The sequence below is a fragment of the Accipiter gentilis genome, chromosome Z (genome assembly GCF_929443795.1).
Source record: "Accipiter gentilis chromosome Z, bAccGen1.1, whole genome shotgun sequence".
Classification (NCBI taxonomy): domain Eukaryota; kingdom Metazoa; phylum Chordata; class Aves; order Accipitriformes; family Accipitridae; genus Astur; species Astur gentilis.
Window position 1 is genome coordinate 84,810,807 of NC_064919.1, and position 20,267 is coordinate 84,831,073.

Genomic DNA, 20,267 nt, shown 5'->3' on the forward strand with positions numbered 1-20,267 from the left:
AAAATACTGTTCCCTAACACAGGAACATTTTTTCATACCACAGCCATAAATTAATGGTCAAAAGCAAAGCTTTCAAACATTAAATATATCTGCTGCATTCCTCAACTAACACAAGCAAGAAAGTAGGGCTGCATATTACAGTCCCTTTTTAGGCAGTTTTGACCTGGTATTAGAAAATGTGCTTTCCAAGAAGTCTGGAAGGCACATATTGTTGTCATGTCAAGTGTCATATGCATTGACAGATTTAAGCAAGTTTAAGCAGAAGTATTTCACGAAACCAAACCCAACTATTTCTGCTTGATGCAGGGTACTCTGTGGCTGCACATCTGCCAGATTCAGTATCCTTTCTAACCTTCAACACTAACTCAGTCAAAAAAGCCGACCTGTTTTTCAACCTCCCCTCGATTTTTTGATTTTTTTTTTTTTTAAATAATCTTCTTACCTGTATCATACTACTGAGCAGCTTAACATTTTCTCCATAGCTCACACTTGTCAAGTGCTGTGTTACTTTATGGGTAACCTGCTGGGTCACGCCTTGAGGGACTCCACTATCCAGATGAAGGAATAGTTGGATGTAAGATAAAAACCTAGGGATGTCAACAAATTAAATTAATTCTAAAATTTCTCCTACTGTATAATATACAGAAAACCTGCTTCTAGAGAACTTAAAACCAGCTCAACAGCACTAGTGACACCCACATACAAGGACTCTGATTCACAACCATGCTACAGATTTAACCATATCATAGGCACAGTATGAGCAGTTCATGGCAGACTGTAATTCAATGCAGCTCATCAGGACTGAATAAAGTTCCTGATCCACATCAGCATCCAAATCTAGCCCAGGAACCGTTTGGGAGACTGCCAGGTGGTCCAAGTCAAAAGCACCCCAGGGACCACATTACTAAAGGACCAGGACAGACAGCTGAGGTCCAGCACTTGAGAACACTCCCAGTTGTTGCTCAACTTACCAGTAGTGACACAGTTAAACAGTATTGCTGCCTGTCTTTCTCATTCACCTGAATACAACAGCTACTTGTAAATACAGCTGTCTGAAGGCCCCTTCTGCAGCACAGCAGCAGTGACGACTGTACATGTGATGTCAGTAGGACACGCTTCTACAACTACCTCCTGAACCACAGTCAGTGTCAAAAAGTAACTCTGCAAACAAACCAGATGTACTCGCCCATCATATGCGTCACATTCTCACCAGATGCAAAACCCAGAATGAAGTCTGATAAGTTAATCTTAACTTCCATTGTTCTTTATCAATAAACATATTAGGAACGTATAATGCTTACTGTTCATTCTTCAGGAGATAATACTGGCAAGAGTAAAATAAGGGTAAAATTTTATCCAGTACATGGACTACTGTTCTCAGATGTCTAGACTGGATGAGTACAGCCAAAAGAGGGATCCCTTCAGCACAAAACTTCTCAATGCTGGGGAAAAGAAAAGAAAAAAAAAAAAAAAAAAAAAAAAGGAGAGAGAGAGAAAGAAAAACATATTGACTATCAGTAGAAAGGGAGACAAGGTGTTGATATTTTTTTTGTGAACTGAGATGTAAAGACATTCGTAACCTTACACGATCTTTGAAATCCTAAACAGCTAAATCCACAGGTTTTTCTTCAGCTATGAGTCATTCAATTGCTAACAGATTTAGTATTTCCTGCCCTTGGGGGGTGTTCTGTCCTCCAAAAATCACTGGAGATGGGGGTCTTCAGCCACGAAGCCTCAAACAATTTAAAGCTCAGTGTTCTTGCCTAACCTAACCAACCAGGCTCCCTCTCCAGACAAAGAAAGAACCTACAGAGTGAGCTTCATATTATCTAGCTTTGACATCTCCTCAGCACAGATGATGCTCTGGACATCTTTCTTGGAGCTCAGAGGGTTTCCTTACAGTAGGTACTTAGATGGTTGCAGTCAGCTGAATCCTACTTTTACCGTCCAGAAAACTCACTAGCAGCAACATATTTGGTACATTGCTCTGCATCAAGTTTTGCTAACTGAGAAGGGTTGCACATTAAGAAAAAATGTAAAACATTAATCCTATGTCTACTCTGAGATCATGAAAATGAAATATTATATTAAGTCACTAGCATACAGTACAGCGCTTTGTTTCTTAGCACAACTGGCCTTGAACTTTTGCATGTGATAAATATCAGTGTTATTGTTTAGACAGGAGAAGGATGTCAAATGGTTATTCGCAAGGCCAAAGGGGGGGGCAGGGAGAGAAACCAATACAGGAGTAAAGAGGTTCCTTGTTTTTTGTTCCATGCTCAAAGACATGTAAACATTTCCATTCTCAAACCAGTATACCTTCACATCAGTCTCAAATTACTCCAGTGCTTTGAAGACACACATATGTCTCTATGGCATAACCTCAGCATCAAGTGATGGCTTGGGGAAGGAGATGAAAGCCAAGACAATTTCTCTTTAAAGAGTAAAGCAGTATTATATGCAGAAAACAAGTTAGTGAAAATTTTGAATAGAGTAAGAGATAATTAAAGGGATCACAGATTCAGGGAAAACAGACCTGGGAGAGATTAACCTACCCGTGGCTCTGTACCTTAATCAACTAGTACATTTGATTACGTCCAAAGCCTTACCTACAAACCAGCTGAAAGCATGGGAAAAGACTATTGGAACACAGTCAGGGCTAGGAGGATCAGTATCAAGGTCATAAAGGTCTCTATCATTACCAGCATAAATTTTGTGGGGTTTTTTTCTCTTCACTATTTTCTGAATGGTCTACTTCAGCCCTGCTAAAAAAATTACCTGTAGAACAACCCTTTCAGTAAGTGTGGTTAAAAGTTATTCTTGTCCATAGCAATCATGCTAACCCCTCAGTTTCAATGCTATTTCTAATGACTATTTTGACCCTAACACGCAGAAGGCAAAAAATAGTATTAGCAAAATAAAGGAAATGCCACATTGTTAGAAACTACACCCCCAAAAGACTGCTCAGTCCCTTGTATCTGACATCTTTTATTCTTTAAACGTGCATAAAGATGTTAATAGCCCTCAGTTCATCATTAGGTAGGCTGCTCAGTCACTGGGGCCATCCGGCCAAGACAAACACGAAAAAGCAGGCTTACCTGTGACCTAGCGTGGTCATTGCCAGCGCCAGATAACAGCCGATAGGGATGCTTGCTTTGACAGCCTTCAGGAGGGGGTGAAGCGTGACCAACTCTGTCATGTCGAGCACTCTGTCAGACACAGGGACTACAGGCCAGCTGTGCTGCATGCCACGGTCATTTCTGTGAAGTTTTAACCTCAAAACCAACCCCCACGCCCACTGATTAAAGGAAGTCTCTGGTGTTTCTCCGTAACGAACAATGCTGGCTAAGTAGGAGACCTGGAAAAAGCAGCAGGAACAGGAATGAGAGGAAGCAGAGCCATATTACAGCACGTATGGCACTAGTCTAGGACTTGGGTCAGCTTGTATGAGTTTCCTCTTCTGTCACAATACCGTAACACAAGATCAGAGCAGCAGTAGTCAGTTTTCAGACACACCACGTAGCACCACCAATTAAATTTATCTGAAATCTCTGTTTCTATGGCCTCGATTCCCACAACCCCTCTCCCCTCACACCCATCCCTTTTGGTGAAGGCTATCAACCTATACTTGTTTGGCTAAAGTTTTCCAAACTAGATATTGGTCTCAAATTAAATTTTATTTTTACTATTTAAAAAAAAAAAAAAACACCACACAAAAAAACCCACACAACCTTCAGTAATGTTTAAGACTGCTAGTGAAAGGAATACAAAAGATATATATGTACAAAAATAACATCTGTCAAAAAAAAAGTCTAAAACCTGGTAGCCTCTCCTTAGAAAGAACTCTATAATGTGGACAGGCAGAGTCTCTGTGTCATGTACATGTGTCCATAATCATAAAAACCCTGTCCAGATCAGAAGGAATTACAAATCTTTGGGAAAAACTATTACACATGCTCTGACCAGTGTAAATTGTAGAGCTGGGAGTCAGTGCAGATATTTCATTCTCTCCGAGTGGGGGTACAAGAATCTAAGCATTATTTTCTCTCAAATTCCAGTTACAAGCTCACGCAAGTCAGGACAGATTCACCAATAAAAGTGGTAACGAAGGCTGAAATACGCTTAAAAAGATAACTCATCTAGCTGGCACAAGACAACAAATCATGATTTAAGTAGTGCAGAGAAGCAAGTCAGAAAAGAGCAGAGACAATAAGGAACATTCAAAGTGGGGGAAGAAAAGACTGGGGAAAAAAGCACAGAGCAGGAGGGGAGGAGAAGGCACTGTACAAGAAATGCTGAGAAGACAAAGCACAACACAATGCTAAAAGCTCTGAATAAATAAATAGAGGCATCTTGGATTGAAAATCCAAAAAAGGGATTTTTAACCTTGATCTTTCTATCCTTCCATTCCCCTTCTGTAACTTGGAGCCATACCTTCCTCAGTCACCAGTGTGCTGTAAAATCAATGTAATAAATGTTTGTAGGGTGTTCACATAACACAGCACCAATCACTACTGAAAAGCTCCTAAAATCTTGAGTCTTTAAATAAGGTAAGACTAAGAGCTGGAGGCACAGGAAGGATGTCTCTTATGTTCACCAGTAATAGTAAGTAGCCTTTGATTAAGCAAGTACTGGCCAACTCTGCGTGAGTAAAGGATGCTTTGCAAGGACAATTTGCAACTATCCAACTAGAGGCTGGATAATAATACAAACCTGCAAGGGTACAAATTTTAAGTTTCTATTTTTCATATAGATGTTCAACATAAGTCTAACAGTATCTTCAAGTAGGTTTGTGGGTGGAGCAAAAATACTGAGAGTTGGTATTATTATGATGTTCTAGTAGTATCAAGATAGTATAGCTTTTACAAAGAAAAAAGAAAACAAGGTCTTGGCCTGAAGTTTTTCCTATCTATCACTATCAATAATCTATTCCCTGTAATTCTGAATAAGGAATACCTGTTTTATGCTTTCAGAAAGCAGCCCAGCATATGGTTTCTGGGAGAGATATTTCTGATACGCTTCCAGGACCATCAATGCAACTTCAGAATGGACAGCTGGATCCAGATGAAGAGCATCCTGCTAAAAACAGAATTGCACAACAACTTTGCCTCATTTAAAAGGTCTCTACAACTGTATCATTCAGTTGCACTACAGAGAAATAATTCTTAATCTGAACAGCCAGAAAGAGATTACGTGTTGTAATACCTAGGCAAAATCTTGGCCAGTGAGAAAAATCTCAGGCCAACATTGAAGAATAATGAGCTCACACTGGACAATACAAAGCTCAACAGCTAGATTATTTCCAGAAAAGAAAAAGGACCATAATCACTTCTCATGTGCATTTGGTGGATTTACAGAAATTAATAAAAAAAATCCATAGATGGCATTTTAAATTACATAGTACAGACACTGGAAATCATTCCTTTAAAAACAAAACAAAACTAAAAAAAGGTATCATGGGGTTTTTTTATCAAAACACAGCAATTCCTCTTATCAATTCCCACATTAAAGAACTATTTTTTCCTGTATCAAGTGGTACAGATATGCCACTGTTATTGCACAGCAAAGACCAAACACAGCAATTCCTCTTATCAATTGCCACATTAAAGAACTATTTTTTCCTGTATCAAGTGGTACAGATATGACACTGTTATTGCGCAGCAAAGACCTCACAGTTAGTTTTCCCTACCATTCCTTTGTTTTCATGTTTCATCAAGAAACAGGGAGAAAAAGTTAAGGCAATCTTCATGTACAAGTATCAGCACAGCCAAAAGAAGAGTTCAGTATGATCAAATGCACGGACTACAATGCTAAAATGGATCACTGAACACAGGCAGCAGGATTTTTTTCCCCAATCTATTTCTGTTTCTCTCTGAAAAAACATTCACCCTCAATTAATTCCTGAACTGATAGAGCTCCTGGAGTAACCCATTCTATGGAATATTTTCCAACCATTTAAATAATGCTGAGGGCTTTGAAATCTCTAATTTCAATCGTTAGTTTTCTGGCACTGTGAAAAGCATACCTGGATACCAGCCCGCAAACTAAAGTCACATCTGTCTCATACACACTTCTTGGAGGATTCCTCTATTTCTGCAGCCAGAGATATCTTAATCAAGTCACTCACAAAATTGTCCTGTCAGCTGTTTCCTCTAGAGAGAAAACTCCTGCTTAAATATCTCTTTTAATCTCAGCTGCAGACTACAAAAAAGCAACACAATCAAATCCTTGGGCAGAATGCTGCAAAATTACTGTGAAATTCCCATCCTGTGCCATCAAGTGTACAGCCATCATATAAAAGCATGTAATTAACTGTCTTCAAATTCCGTTATAGCCCCAGGTTGAGTAACACTTTTACTCTGCAAAACTGACCAAGTTCAGACCTCCTGTTTTTAATACATACATGCTCACCGAATCCCCAGTTTAGCCCTTCCAAGATAATGCAGGCTAGTTTGTTCTCCACTGTCGTTAGACTGTAATTTAATAACCAGTCACGAATCAGTGCTATCTCAGAGGAAGAAGGCTTCCACAGGTACAACGGCAGTTCTTTAAACAAATATAAAGAAACCTTTGAGGGCAAAAAAGAAAAAAAGGTTAATCGGTAGTCACTATGGAACAATAATCAGCATTATGCCCTTCTATCTTAAAGAGTGATACGATCAAAAAAACCATGGACAGGTCTTTAACACAATCCATTCATACCAAGCCGTATCTTGTAACACAGTCTGGTATGGCCTCTAGTTTTAACTGCTTTAAGTGATGAATGTTAGCACTTACCATCCCAACTTTCTCAATGGTCTCTTTAACTCGATCCAGCAGTACCGAAATAATTTGTGTGTGGATGCTGGCAATTGCTCCCAAGAGTTCTCGACCAACTTTTGAAAATGTCTCTCTTGTCGAAAGACTAACATAAGACAGCTGAGAAGATGAGCAGAGAGAAGTTACTGTTTATGGCTGACCTTCACTGACTGCAATAAAATGTCTTCTGAAAAATACAGAACTAAATTGCTCTTGGTGATCCTGGACAAAGTTGATAAATACCAATACTAAAACTGAAACTGATTGTCCTAGAAGATAAGGAAATTATAACGTCACAAAGTGCAAAACTAAACATAGGAAAAACACCACCACAGACACACACTGAAAACAAAACAAACAAACAAAACCCACAAAAAAATTGCTACACACCACAACAGAAAAAAACACCACACAAGGAATTTCAGAGCTACAAGTTAGATCCGTGAGATAAAAATTAAGCAAAACAAAGATATTTTTGTTCATTTGTTTCATTCTGGCTTGGTTTACAGAAAGGCTGTTCTTCTCCCAGAAGAACATGCACTTCAGGATATTTCAATTCAGTACTAGATTATAAACCTCAGAAGTAGTGCTTTCTTAGTTCCATGGTAGAACAAACTATAGAAGCCATGAACATTTTACACCTTCCACTGTTAGGAAAAGAGCATTCCTTCTCTTCCTGAATGGACCGGTAATATTACTCACCTCGTATATCTCCAGAACAATGATTTTGATGAAATCCTCATCAACATCAGCCCGTTTGGTTTGTGCCATCTGAGCAAATGTGGTGAGCAGACAAATTTCTTCTGAGCAGTTCATTGATTTGAGATACTTTTCAAAATTTTCAAGGTGCTCTGGGTCTAGAAAAGAGTCACATGCAAGCAACATGATAAAAGAACTGTTAGAGGACATACATCATCAATATTTATACATTTATTGACAGTCCAATCCCAGAGAAGGAATTGGTGACAACAGAATTATCATCACTGGGTTAGCATTCCCTCTTCAGAAGTGGCTGGTATTGGCTGCTTTAAAATAAAGTGCAAGAAACACCATAATATGCAGTGAGTCCATATGATTCAGTAAATATGCTAGTAATTCATAATGAAAGCTAAAAATGCTTCAAGAACAGCTGGAATTCAATTTTTAATATTATTTTAACTATGTAATGTTAACCATCCACAGGAAGAATTGCTTGAATCTTTTCGCTTTTTAAAAATGTTATCATGGTTTTGGCTGCCATTACATATTGGAGCAATTAATTCCACAGATTAAGTCCAAATTATATGAAAGAATTCCAATTTTAATCAGCACACAGTCAAGAGAAGATTAAAACTAAGCCCATCAAGCACAGCAGAGAGGTTTCAATCAAGTTGAGAGATTGCTCATTCCACATACCATGATCTCAAGCAGCAATTAAAGTGGGGAGATCATTCTGTGCCCTTTACAGTACTTCAAGCATCTAGCCCTGGGCCTAGATTATGTCCAAGAGTTACAAGGAAAGGTCGGTTCCAGTTTCTCAAACTCAATACAAGAAAATTACTGAATGCATTTGTTTGGAAAAAACGTCTGAAAACAGAGAACTGAAGTTGCACAGGACAGGAAGGATAAGAGAGGCTTTCACTTAAATTCAAGGCAGGTTTCCTCTTTAAACCCAATAGTGAGATGTTGCAAAATGCAAATAAACATTTCGTTCCTCAGGGTGGGGGACAACAGGAAGGGAAAGATACAACAAAAACCTGAACAGGAGTTTAAAATTATTTTTATTTCTTCCAAATAAGTTTAAATAAAGTCTGTGCAGCAAAACAAGCACTGAAAGCTGCATTTGAGCTGTAAAATTGTTTGGAGAGTGGTGTGCTTCCTCTGAAGCATAACATGCCAGTAAACAGTTTACAGTGATCTTACCGTACCAGTTGAATATACTGAAAAAGCACTCATTGTGGCACTCAACTACTCAATCTGCACACACATGTGCTCAGCAGGCTTGTGATTAAACACTTCCACTTACGTTACATTCTATTTTAAGGGCTTTCAAGAATTTTGCAACTGTACTTCAACCTGAGAAGGTCAGACTTGTACAGCCAAAACATCTCATGAACAGTGTGCTAGAGAATTGGGCAATTTAAGTAAAGAGTTTTCCATATAGTAAGACAAACTACACTCTTGATAGATACAATAGACATGTCTCATCCATTTATCTCCCTTTCCTAATGCTACCTTTTATCCTTATAGCAGAAGCTACAGAGCACTGTGTTTGTTCTTGTTATTGTTTGGGGATTTTTTTAAGCTAACACAAAAGGACAAAAATAAAAAAAAAAAAAATAAAAAAAAAGACTATGCCATTGCTATATATAAAGGCATAGCAGAATTACTCACAGCATGGAGAAGTGGTTTATATCTGGTAGCTTTCATAGTCCAGAGGTTATCCTAGTAAGTGCAGCTCCATCACTGCCCTCCATTTTATCATTCTCTTTTTACCTATCCCTTAAAAGCTACTATGGTCCCACCTCCATATATGCAAGCTTAAAGCTTCCATCAATTACCAAGGCTTGCTACCCCTTGTAGATTCACCACTCTTAACATTTCTCAAACTTAATCTGGGAAGGGAAATCAATAAAAATGGTTCTCTCCCAGAAGAATGTTAATGCCATGGTCTTTTAGGGTATGAATTGCAGGAAATTAAGTCAGCATTATATTGGTAAGTGTCAGTCAAAAGAAGCTACTTCAGAAGATTAGATGGATTTCACTGAAAGAACCGTTGATATTCCCTGTCTAGACACTTGTGAAAAATAGTATTGTGCTGACATAACCCATCGAGGAGAATGAAGAGGATAAAAATATCCTGAGTCAGCATACCAGGGACTTTAAAACATAGAAGTTAGCTAGAAACAAAACAAAGGCTGAAAAAAAAAAAAAAAAACAACAAAAAACCAACCAAACCACACCACAACACAAAAAATCCCCACACATCAGAACACCAGTGTTTGTTGCTGTCAGAGCTGCAACCCACTACATCATATTACATTCTCTTTGTTTGAGATGCAGTAAAAATTTCTTGCAAAAAACAAAAATAAAGAAGTCCTACTGAAACAGTGTAACCGTTACTGTTTTGGCTGGCAAGTGCTAATCAGATCAGCACTTCATGAAGTATACACAGCTACAGCCTTGAAATCCCTCTTCCACTCCACATTGCCTTAAATGTTCGCTGAGCTTACACACAGTTCAGATATTCAGTAACCTCTCAAGATTGACATTTTCTTCTGCTTCTCCATCAAAAGACTTGGTTGATGTCGTAACCGCTGTCTGGGCTACCAGCTAGCTGGAAAGTAAAACTGACAGTGTTATTTGCTCTCCCTGAAGACAGCAAAGAGGCTGTGAAGTAGGGAGTTACTGCTTTGTTTACCTGTCTCCCTGTCAATCAAGTCCTGAAATATTTTCCATGAAGGCAGCAACAAAGGGGAAGTAGCATTCCAGCTGGCTTCTAAATAACTCCGCTAACAGCTGAAGCCACCACAATCACTGTGGAGATGAACACAGGACAGAAGTCAAGGGGAAATAGAAAGAAAAGGTGTCATACAGGACAAGAAAAGCATCAAAAGAAGGCTTGAGAGAATGGAAACATCTGTAGTTGTGGAAGATAAGCAGATCTCCTACAATGTAAGTTACTGAAGCCAAAACTAGCAAGATGGGGGAGCGGGGCGGGAGAGAAGAGGACTAGGGTATTTATAGAACTATCAACAGTAAACAGCTCACCAAAAACAAAAAACAAAACAAAACAAAAAACACAAAAAAACCAAACACAACAAAAAAACCCACCTAACCCTAAGTGATACAAAATTCTGTATTCGATGGGACCTGATATGAGGATACACAAGATGTACCTACTGCATGGCGCTCTTGCAACTCTCTGAAGCAGCCAGTAGCAGTCACTATCGGAAAGAAAACTAGAAGAACAGTAGATCTGACAATGCCTGTTAAAATGAGAGTTCGGTCAAACAAATGCTGGAAGACCATGAATCGCCCAAGACACTTATAAGGCCTCTGGACAAGTCATGGTGCTGAGGGTGTATTTAACAATGCAGCATGTGAAGAACTAAACCCATAGCTGATGCAGCAGTAGCTGGATCAATTAGAATTGGTTCCGAGTGTAGAAATTCTACCTTTGAGTCTTTGTTTGCAGTCAGCAGGTTGCAGAGTAGGGCAGAGCTTTTCCAGGTGCTCGCTCTCCGCACAGTGCATGACAAAGAAGAGCCTCCAAAGCATATTACTGGATAAGGTTCCATAAGGCATCTCAGACATGAACAACCAGACTCCCAACCTGTTGGATTTGAAGAGGCAGACAAACAGTTTCACACTGATAAATCCCAACATTTGAAAAGGAGACATACACCCACATCTCTGCCATGTAACAGAACTAGGAATGTGAGGATGTGTCTTAGCATCTCGAATTCTGTGTTAACCTCATTCTGAATTGAACAAGTCCTCAAAACTTCTGTCAGAGGCTAGAATTCAAGACATAATTCCTCCCCATCCTGATGCTACCAATGTGCTGAAAAATCCTGCATATTGCAGTCTTGTTTAAACCATTAAGTATTTAAAGCTATTCCAAATCCTAGTTTCAAATATCTGACTCCTCCAAGACAAAGCCAGTATCAACCACATGGGACCGCCTACCTTTTTGCCTTCAGAACATGTAGAACAGCTCTGAAAAACAATTCATCAAACTCCAATTGCAATTTTTCCACAGAGTAGGGATGCGCTACTGATCCATACTGTCTATTGCCGCTAACGTATTGGGCCCAGTGGTCACTCACATGACAAAGTGTCATCCTACACAACAGAACAAACAAGTCAAAGAAGGATCATTAAGTACATCATCATCATATAAAAACACAGACAAATGCAACTAGATCTGAGTCTAGTCACAAGAGACACGTTAAATCCTTTGTCCTCTGGTTTCCAGAGATTTCCACATAAATAGCATTTCCGTTCCCTCTTCAGACAGGGTTAGTCTAAAATTCCTGTGTTATCCTTCCTTGGTTTTGAAAGCAAACAATGCATAATATTCTGTTATACCCAATTAGTTTGTGTATGAACTTTGGAGCCTTAAGGTAATCCTGAATGATTATGACAATGAAATGATGAAATGGCAGTACATGCAAAAACAAATCATACAGGAATAATTATACCAAGAAAGTTACTGCTCTAATAACACAAAGGAAAATGTGGATTTTGTTTCTGACTTAACTGCATTTCCCCCTTGAAAACACACTCATAGAAGCCATATAAAGTGACTGCTATGGATTTAAAAATAAAGAGCAACTTTTAGGTTTCAATTACATTTTCTTACTGCAACAATGACAGTTTTCAAGGAGCAAATTAAAAACCCTAAAACAATTCTGGATAACAATGGAAAGAAAGCAGTAACAATGGTTATAAATAGGGGCAATTTGAGAAACTGTTTGTTGGATTTCAGTGACTTTCCAAGACAAGCCTGAGCACATCCCTGATGAACACCAGCCTGGATTCCCACAGCTCACACGGCTCCTTTGTACCCACAGCATTTAGATTCTGCAATACCCACTTCACAGGCAGCTTTAGAGTCAAGGACCCTGGAATTTCAGATTCCCAGATTGGCTAATCCTAAACTGACCAACTCTCAGAGCAAAATCTACCCAAGAACCGTTCGGGTTTTTTGTTTTGGTTTGGTTGTTTTGGTTGGCAGGGTTTGGGTTTTGGTGGTTGTTTTCTGGTGTTTTCTTTTTTTGCAGCTCTGGACTTTAAACCAGACTGTATGAAAAAGATTTAATCGTATCACAGAGAAAATATTCTCTTACTTGATCAGCTGACCAATTCGCTTCACAAACTGTCGGTACCGTGCTCTGTTAAATGTTTCTAACCCCGCAGACAGAAGTTCCACTAACGAGTTTGCAAAAGCAAAAATCTTCATCATCTCCTGGGGAGTTGTTTTTTCAGGAAAATAAGCACCTAAGACCAAGACAGAAAAATACATCTCAAAAAAATAGTGTGAATTCTGGATTTTTTAAGTAACTTTACAAGCACTCAAAACAACAATTCACCAAACAACAGTTCATTGTTTGCCAGCTATATAGTAAACTAAAATTTATGTTTTGTTTATGAAATGTACAATAAATACCTGTTAAGTATGAAAGTACAAATAAACTATGCAAGCTATAAGTCCTCTAGGAAGAAATTACCTTCATGTACTTGTCCAGAGATTTAGCAAAATAAAGAATGAATAAATAATTGGAGAAAAAACACAGTAATGTCACAGCTAAGAGGCAAAGTGGAAAACTTAGTCCTGAAAGCACATCTGTGAGTGTAACTACTGAGCAGATCAAAACTAAGGGAAAGGACTAGCATTTTGCATGCTTGTATTGCTATAAGTTTTTAAGGTATCCCATACGCATGGCATACACTTCCATCTCATCTATTTAGTCTGTGAGCTGTTGCGCAAGTTCATTATTACTTCACTGAGAGACTCTAACACAGTAGCATTCTTGGCAGTTTTAGTCATTAATATAATTAGCGTAAGCAAAATGAAGAACGACTCTCTTCAGCAGCTGATCTATTTACCTCCAGACTTAAATCCAAGGAACTGCTGAAAGAGTTCATGAAACGGAAACTGTGACAACAGGGCAATCAAGTCATCTTCCAAGAGCAGAATCCAGCTTGTTTCAGGATCCTCATCCTATAGACAAATACAGTCGCTTTTAGTAGCTTTACAATAAAACACATGGTAGAAGGGCCTCACTACTGTACTAATTACAGTTTGCTTATAAGAGGAAACCAAAGAAATTGCAAATGAACTCTCCTTCACATGCACACACAAGCTCCTAAATTCTTCTTCTGTGTGTGTTTCTACATAAAAGCCCTCATCAGCTAGGAAACAGAACTAGAGGCAATGCTATGTTTAGTCCAACCCACCTTCTGAAGGTAAGCACCTATTCAAACACGTCTGCTTCCATGCTCTTTTGCACGCAATAGCTCAAACATTTATATGCTATCTGTTAATACTCATTCCTGGAAGTTCCACTATCTGCAGTTATATCACAGAGCTAAAAGGAGAGTAAAATAGATCGAAGTTTCAAATAATGCTTTTTAACTGAACAAGTCAGCTTTTCTTCCTCCATTTCACACACACACACACAAAACCCAACAAAAAAACCCCAATGAAATAAGCTTGAGCAAAAGCATAAAGGTTAAAAAAGGGAAAAAAGAAGTCATTTGCTGTACCTCTTCACCTCCTTCATCTACCAGGGTCCAGTTTCCAGATTCTTTCCCAGATGAAGAGGAACTTTTCCTTTCACTTGGTTTCATATGGCACATGAAGTCCACCCGATTTCTGATTTAAAGTGAAAAAACAAGTTTACAAAAAATTAGAAAATTAAAAATTCTGAATTAAGTCATCTTTTAGTAAAGAGAAGATATTAAGAGTACAGATAAAAGAACAAGAAATTAACAAGTATGTCAGAAAGCTGCCTGGTGGAAAAGGACCTGGGGGTGTTGGTCGACAGCCGGCTGAATATGAGCCAGCAGTGTGCCCAGGTGGCCAAGAAGGCCAACGGCATCCTGGCTTGTGTCAGAAACGGTGTGGCCAGCAGGAGCAGGGCAGTGATCATCCCCCTGTACTCAGCACTGGTGAGGCCGCACCTTAAATCCTGTGTTCAGTTTTGGGCCCCTCACTACCAGAAAGATATTGAGGTGCTGGAGCGTGTCCAGAGAAGGGCAACCAAGTTGATGAAGGGTCTGGAGGGCATTTCTTAGGAGGAGCAGCTGAGGGAACTGGGGTTGTTTAGTCTGGAGAAAAGGAGGCTGAAGGGAGACCTTATTGCTCTACAACTACCTGAAAGGAGGTTGGAGCGAGGTGGGGGTCAGTTTCTGCTCCCAACTAACAAGCAACAGGACAAGAGGAAACAGCCTCAAGTTGCACCAGAGGAGATTTAGACTGGATATTAGGAAAAAATATCTTCACTGAAGGGATTGTCAAGCATTGGAACAGGCTGCCCAGGGAAGTGCTTGAGTCACCATCCCTGGAGGAATTTAAAATACATGTAGATGCGGTGCTTAGGGACATGGTTTAGCGGTGGACTTGGCAGTGCTAGCTTAATGATTGGACTCAATGATCTTAAAGGTCTTTTCCCATCTAAATGACCCTATGATTCTAAATGATGCTATGATAACCTGATATCCTCCAAGACTCACACTAACCTTCCGCATTCTGTAAATGATCTTCCAAGCAATATTCTGAACAATGTAAATGGTTATCAGCCCTATATAGCAAGCATATTTAAATATGCAAGAAATAACACTATTCTTGCCCATGTGTAAGAAAAATCCTTTTAAAAAAGAAGGATATCATATTTCAAAAGTAGTACTCTACAACAACCATTTAAGGGTATCATCTGGTGAGTCAACAACAAACAGGACAAGCACAAGCCAGCTCCACTATACAACTTTCGTAGCTGCACTAGCTGGACACCACATCAGTGTTAGTAAGACTGGTCTTACAGTCTTACACAACTAAAGACCTTCCAGGGAATAGTTGCCTCAAATCAACCCAGTTCCCATTCCATGTAGTAGACCACCTCAAGTCTGGGATACTAGTTTTCAGGCTCTATATACTGTACAAATCCTCAGTTATTCAGACGTACCAGCAAATTAAACAAATGTGCAGAAAGGTTATACAAAAAGTTAAAATCATAACATCCAACTTCCTTCTAACTTGAACTGTACTGCCAGAACTCTGCACACAGTGCCACAAAACTCTGGAATAATTATCACCCTCCTGATCACCTTCAACTTATACTCTGATAATACCAGTCTATTACAAATTAAATACATGTTTTAAGACACTGATTTCACAAACCAAATTCAGAATTCAAACTTGTTCCTGACACGAAGCAACTGTAACAGACAAGTCTCAGCTCTTTTACCAGTAAGTACACCCATTGTGGAGGCTCTGCATTCTTGTATCAACAGCCGAGAGCATCACTCCAGACACCTTAAGGTAGACCTTGTTCAAAACACAAGCATCAAAATGCATTGGCAGTATGCATGCCCTGAGGATACACTTGTTTCCCCAGGCAGCTCTAGACTGGAAATGTGAAAACAAAGCCCTTAAAAATAATAGCCTCCAATAAACAGGACTCCCACTTAACTCGGGGTCAGAATATCAACACCACAATGACAACCCTAAATACCAGCAGTTTGATTCTTTGACATCAAAATTCGGGCAGCTGAGAGGCAAATTATATATTTTATCTGAAGCACATAACAGTTTTCACTAATGACTGACTTCATCAACTAGCTTCTCCAAGCACCAGGTATTCCTTCTAGATTAAAAAAAAAGGATGAAAAATCAGTTAAGAAGCCCAACCAGCATACACACCAACTTAGCAAAACCTTTACTCAAGGGCTTCTGTCGAGGAAACAGTATAATGAACAGGCCATTATGCAAGGCAAGAACTCTATATTTCAGAAGTCACAGTAACGAAACATGTCACTCTTCACAAGCTACTTGACAGCTGAAAGCAAGCTGCATCATACTGTGCGCAGTCAGAGACTGTACTGCCAAGGCTGTATTTTAAGATGAATGAGTAAAAACAGTTTGAATTAAACTGTGAATGTCTTTCTTGTGCCTGCTTTTATAACTTTGCCTGCAATGAACTCTGAGTTTCACAAGCAGATCGCATGTCGTGTTTTCTACTCTTAAATAATCAGAACATATTTATAAAATCATATTCATACTTACTTGACGGGAGACATAAGCAAGGCAAGAGATTGCATGAAATGAAAGACACCTGATGGGTTATCCAAGACTTTGATCTGAAATTAAATACAAAAATCTAAGTAAATCCCAACAAGTAAAACAAAGGGCAAATTAGTTTTAGTAGAGAAACTCCAATTCTGAGCTTTACGTTTTTCACTAGCTTTTTGTTCATACTAAAAAGTATCCATAAAAGACAGTACCCACACCCTGGAGAAAGTATTGCTATGGCAAAATACTGAGAGTTGTCCAAAATAATTACTTATAAAGGAGGAAACAAAAGAAAAAAAGAAACACATCAAAAGCTCCACAAAAAAGGCAACTTCTCTGTTTCACACGTACTTCTGGACACCAGCAGGAATTGGGATGTTAAGCACTGGGGAAGTTAGGATCCTACTATGTTAGGTTAACGGTTTGACTCAATCTTCAGGGTCTTTTTCAGCCTAAATGATTCTATTATTCTATTTTATCCTTTCATTTCCTTGCTTGCCTTTCCCTTGTTAGTGTAATTGCAATCCTTTTTCTACGGCTAGATTACCAACATCTTCCCCTCTTGGAGGGGCAAAAATGTTCTTTGCAAGAATGCCCTGGTGGCTTTGGATATCTGCACTCCCTCTGATCTAGACAAAGTGAACTCTTTCCCTTGTCCTTGAAATTACCTAACTAATAAACTTTACAGTGAAACCAGTCCCATTTCAATGTGCAGGATATAAAAATCTGTTCTTCCTCATCCCTTATACATCAGAGCTGCCTCCAATCTCACTTGTCTCATACACAGCTGCTGCTTTAAATCTAAATATTCTTTCCATTTCTTGGACAGCACTCCAAACCTTCTGTTGCGTGAGGCCTTCTGAGGCGTACCACAAGTCCCCGACTCCCTTTCATGGAGTCTCTCCAGACAAGGATGAGAAGTTTGTTTCCCTGTAAACCTGCTCACAGTTGGGCTAACATGGGTAAATACACCCCCTGACAAACACTTCACTGTTACCATGATTCCACACACCTGGAAAGATGGTGTCAGTCATGAGCGATTGACTAGGCACAAGACACTGTCCTACCCACTCCACTCCAACTTTCTGACAATAAAGAATTAAACATTCACACCTGAATGAATGGACAAGCCCATTCACTGATCCCAGCTGGACATCGAAGGATGTGGTTGAAGAGGAAGAGATGGTCACCTGGACAGCCAATTCTTTGCAACACGGACACCTAAAGGGAAGTATATTGGAATCTTGTAAACAATTTCAAGGTTCATTCCTTTATAGTCTTGCTAACTAGAGTAATACTGTTTTTTCGTTTCTCTTCTCACACTTTCTAACAAACCTCAATTTTCAGAGCAAGTTACAGGAGAACAATATTTAAAAGTCTGTTTGCTTGGCTTATGAGCCACAAACCATTTTCTCTGGTGTACAAACATGAATTACTTTACAATCGCATTAAAAACAAATTTATTTAGAAATCAGCAAAAATAGAAGTTTCTCAAAAATGACAAGTCTGAATAGTTTTAATTTCAAAATAAGTAAAAGCATAATGAATATTGAATATTAAGTCCACTCTGGTCAGTGTTGGCTGCTCAGGGGCCAGTCCTCGTTAATGCTGCTGACCTCCGTTGACTTCATCAGCCAAGGGAATTCATTATAAAGATTCACTAACAGATTCTGTTGCTCAAGTAGAACAAACCCCCCAAAAATTGCATGTGGGACAGTAAGAGAAACAGTAACACTTTCAGAAATTACCCCCAAATTCATCCCTTGTGTTGGATCAAACAGATATATCCATGCTTACTCCCTCACCAGTCTCTGCAGCCACATGAGAAGGTCACTCTGAAACTGAGGATCTTCAATAACTCTGCGAGTGAAACTGAAAAGGACGCTGATACATTCCTTCAAGTGGCCCAAGTCTGAAGAAAGATTTTCTGATTGCTTTGAAACTGTAAATCAAAACCAGAATTAAGGAGTTTTGACAAGCAGCTCTCAGAGTGGTAACATAAGTAGTGGTTCTGAAGCGATACAGAAAACTTGCTCTCTCTATCTATACATACCAAGACGTTTCAACACAGTTGCTTGCTAAATCCGACAGAGAAGAACACTTATGTAGAGTACTTTATTTCATCTTATAATTTAGCACTGGACATTAACTACAAGAAGAATATACTATGGTTGCTCTCACAAAAGGCCTTCCCTGAACACAAACTTTGTAAGAACCACCATTTACTACGCATACAAACAATCTGGGAGGCGGAGGGCAAAGGGAGGAGGACTAGGAAGGATAAACACCCAGGGTAGGAGGGGGAGGAATACTTTAGCTAAAAGATTATATTGGCACAAACCCAAGTAAGTAATATACCTAGGATGAAAATCAAAAAGATTTCTCAGTATTAGAGCTGCAAGATTTCAAATGGCCTTCCAAGAGAAAGTAAAGCAGGAAAAATATCCAGCTAGTTTTAGAATTATGCATACTCAATTTGGAAAAGGGACTATATTGTATGTTGCCTTTGACAACAAAAGATTGGAGTCCGGGTTTCCCAGCCCACCCAGTGCTCCTCTACAGTAATCAGTGGCAGTATGTAACTTAGAAGAAGGTAATCCTGCATTCAGCTTCCACTCTCCAGGTGAATAAGGCAAGAGAATCGGAGTTTCTCCTGGGAGATCAGCAGGTTTTAATATCAGAGGAGAAACACAGCAGTATACAAATTCCACCACAAGACTCCAAAACTGCAGGTGAACAGGGCATTCGGCACCCTGAACAGCACAGGGAGCAGTCCAGACCAGCAACACACCTTGTTCTTGCTGCTGAAGAGCCACTGATCTCAGCAGGGACGAGCTGCTGAGCAACCTGTAGACATACGACTCCACTTGCAAGCGGGACAACACCGAAGTGTACGAGTGCAGCGCCAGTGTCTGATGCACATGCTCTGCTTTGGCTTCAAACAGCTTTTTCAGTTCCCCCAGCACACTTTCATTCAGCTCCACTGTCTGGTAGCGATGGTGACCTGTCACTTTGCACTGATCTGCACAGACACCCTGAAAAGAAAGCAATTATTTTATTGAAGTGGCTTTGTCATTTTGTTGGGTCAAGTGTGCTTACAGAAATTAACCTTGACATAACCCTCCCCTCAACAGATTTCAGAGCCTTCATAAAAGGGGCCACTTAACAGGTGGAAAAGACAAACATGTCAGAACATCCTACATACGTTTTAGAGCTGCTGATTACTCAAGATTCATATCCCTTACTTCTGAAAAAATTACTCTACAAACCCTCAATAACTCAGATTTAGAAATAGACATGAAGTGACTTGCCTGTATCACTGACAAGATGTGAACAAAATCAGGTCTCTCTATTCCCAGTGAGCGCAACTGCTTCTTAGTTTATAGATTTCCATAAATATTTGGGTCTGCTATTTTAAAGCTAAAACATGTACTGAAACAATATTTTTCTAAGCTCTCAGAACTATTTATACCAATTCCCCATTGTACATTTAAAATTTTCAGAAATGAACTGTACTCCAACTTTTTTCCTCAAACTGGAATTAAAAGCTGAGGCCAGCCTTCCTCTGTCCTATCTCTAATTCTTCAGCACAAGAAAACCACAATACGCAACATTCCTGTTATTCTTCTATGCAACCAGGAAATGTGCTTCAGAGCCAGCACTTTGGAAGCTTAGCTTGAAATTATCCCTG

The 20,267-nt window shown here is 39.3% G+C and overlaps 1 protein-coding gene across 4 annotated transcripts in view; it reads right to left on the reverse strand.

Moving 5' to 3' along the window:
- Window positions 1-20,267, reverse strand: part of EPG5 (ectopic P-granules 5 autophagy tethering factor) — a 57,679-nt gene that overhangs the window by 31,855 nt on the left and 5,557 nt on the right. Inside the window, exons 3-18 of one of the 4 annotated variants that reach the window (XM_049795963.1) lie at window positions 19,368-19,611; window positions 18,382-18,518; window positions 17,690-17,797; window positions 16,571-16,644; window positions 14,053-14,161; window positions 13,393-13,507; window positions 12,633-12,783; window positions 11,470-11,625; window positions 10,956-11,113; window positions 7,501-7,655; window positions 6,778-6,918; window positions 6,404-6,568; window positions 4,957-5,076; window positions 3,099-3,358; window positions 1,302-1,442; window positions 443-587 (exon numbers count right to left, since the gene is read on the reverse strand). In XM_049795963.1, coding sequence (XP_049651920.1) covers window positions 443-587; window positions 1,302-1,442; window positions 3,099-3,358; window positions 4,957-5,076; window positions 6,404-6,568; window positions 6,778-6,918; window positions 7,501-7,655; window positions 10,956-11,113; window positions 11,470-11,625; window positions 12,633-12,783; window positions 13,393-13,507; window positions 14,053-14,161; window positions 16,571-16,644; window positions 17,690-17,797; window positions 18,382-18,518; window positions 19,368-19,611 — 2,379 coding nt within the window. Of the gene's footprint in view, window positions 1-442; window positions 588-1,301; window positions 1,443-3,098; window positions 3,359-4,956; window positions 5,080-6,403; window positions 6,569-6,777; window positions 6,919-7,500; window positions 7,656-10,955; window positions 11,114-11,469; window positions 11,626-12,632; window positions 12,784-13,392; window positions 13,508-14,052; window positions 14,162-16,570; window positions 16,645-17,687; window positions 17,798-18,324; window positions 18,519-19,367; window positions 19,612-20,267 lie in introns of those variants that run through there. The other 3 variants (XM_049795962.1, XM_049795964.1, XM_049795966.1) reach the window with 3 other exon arrangements.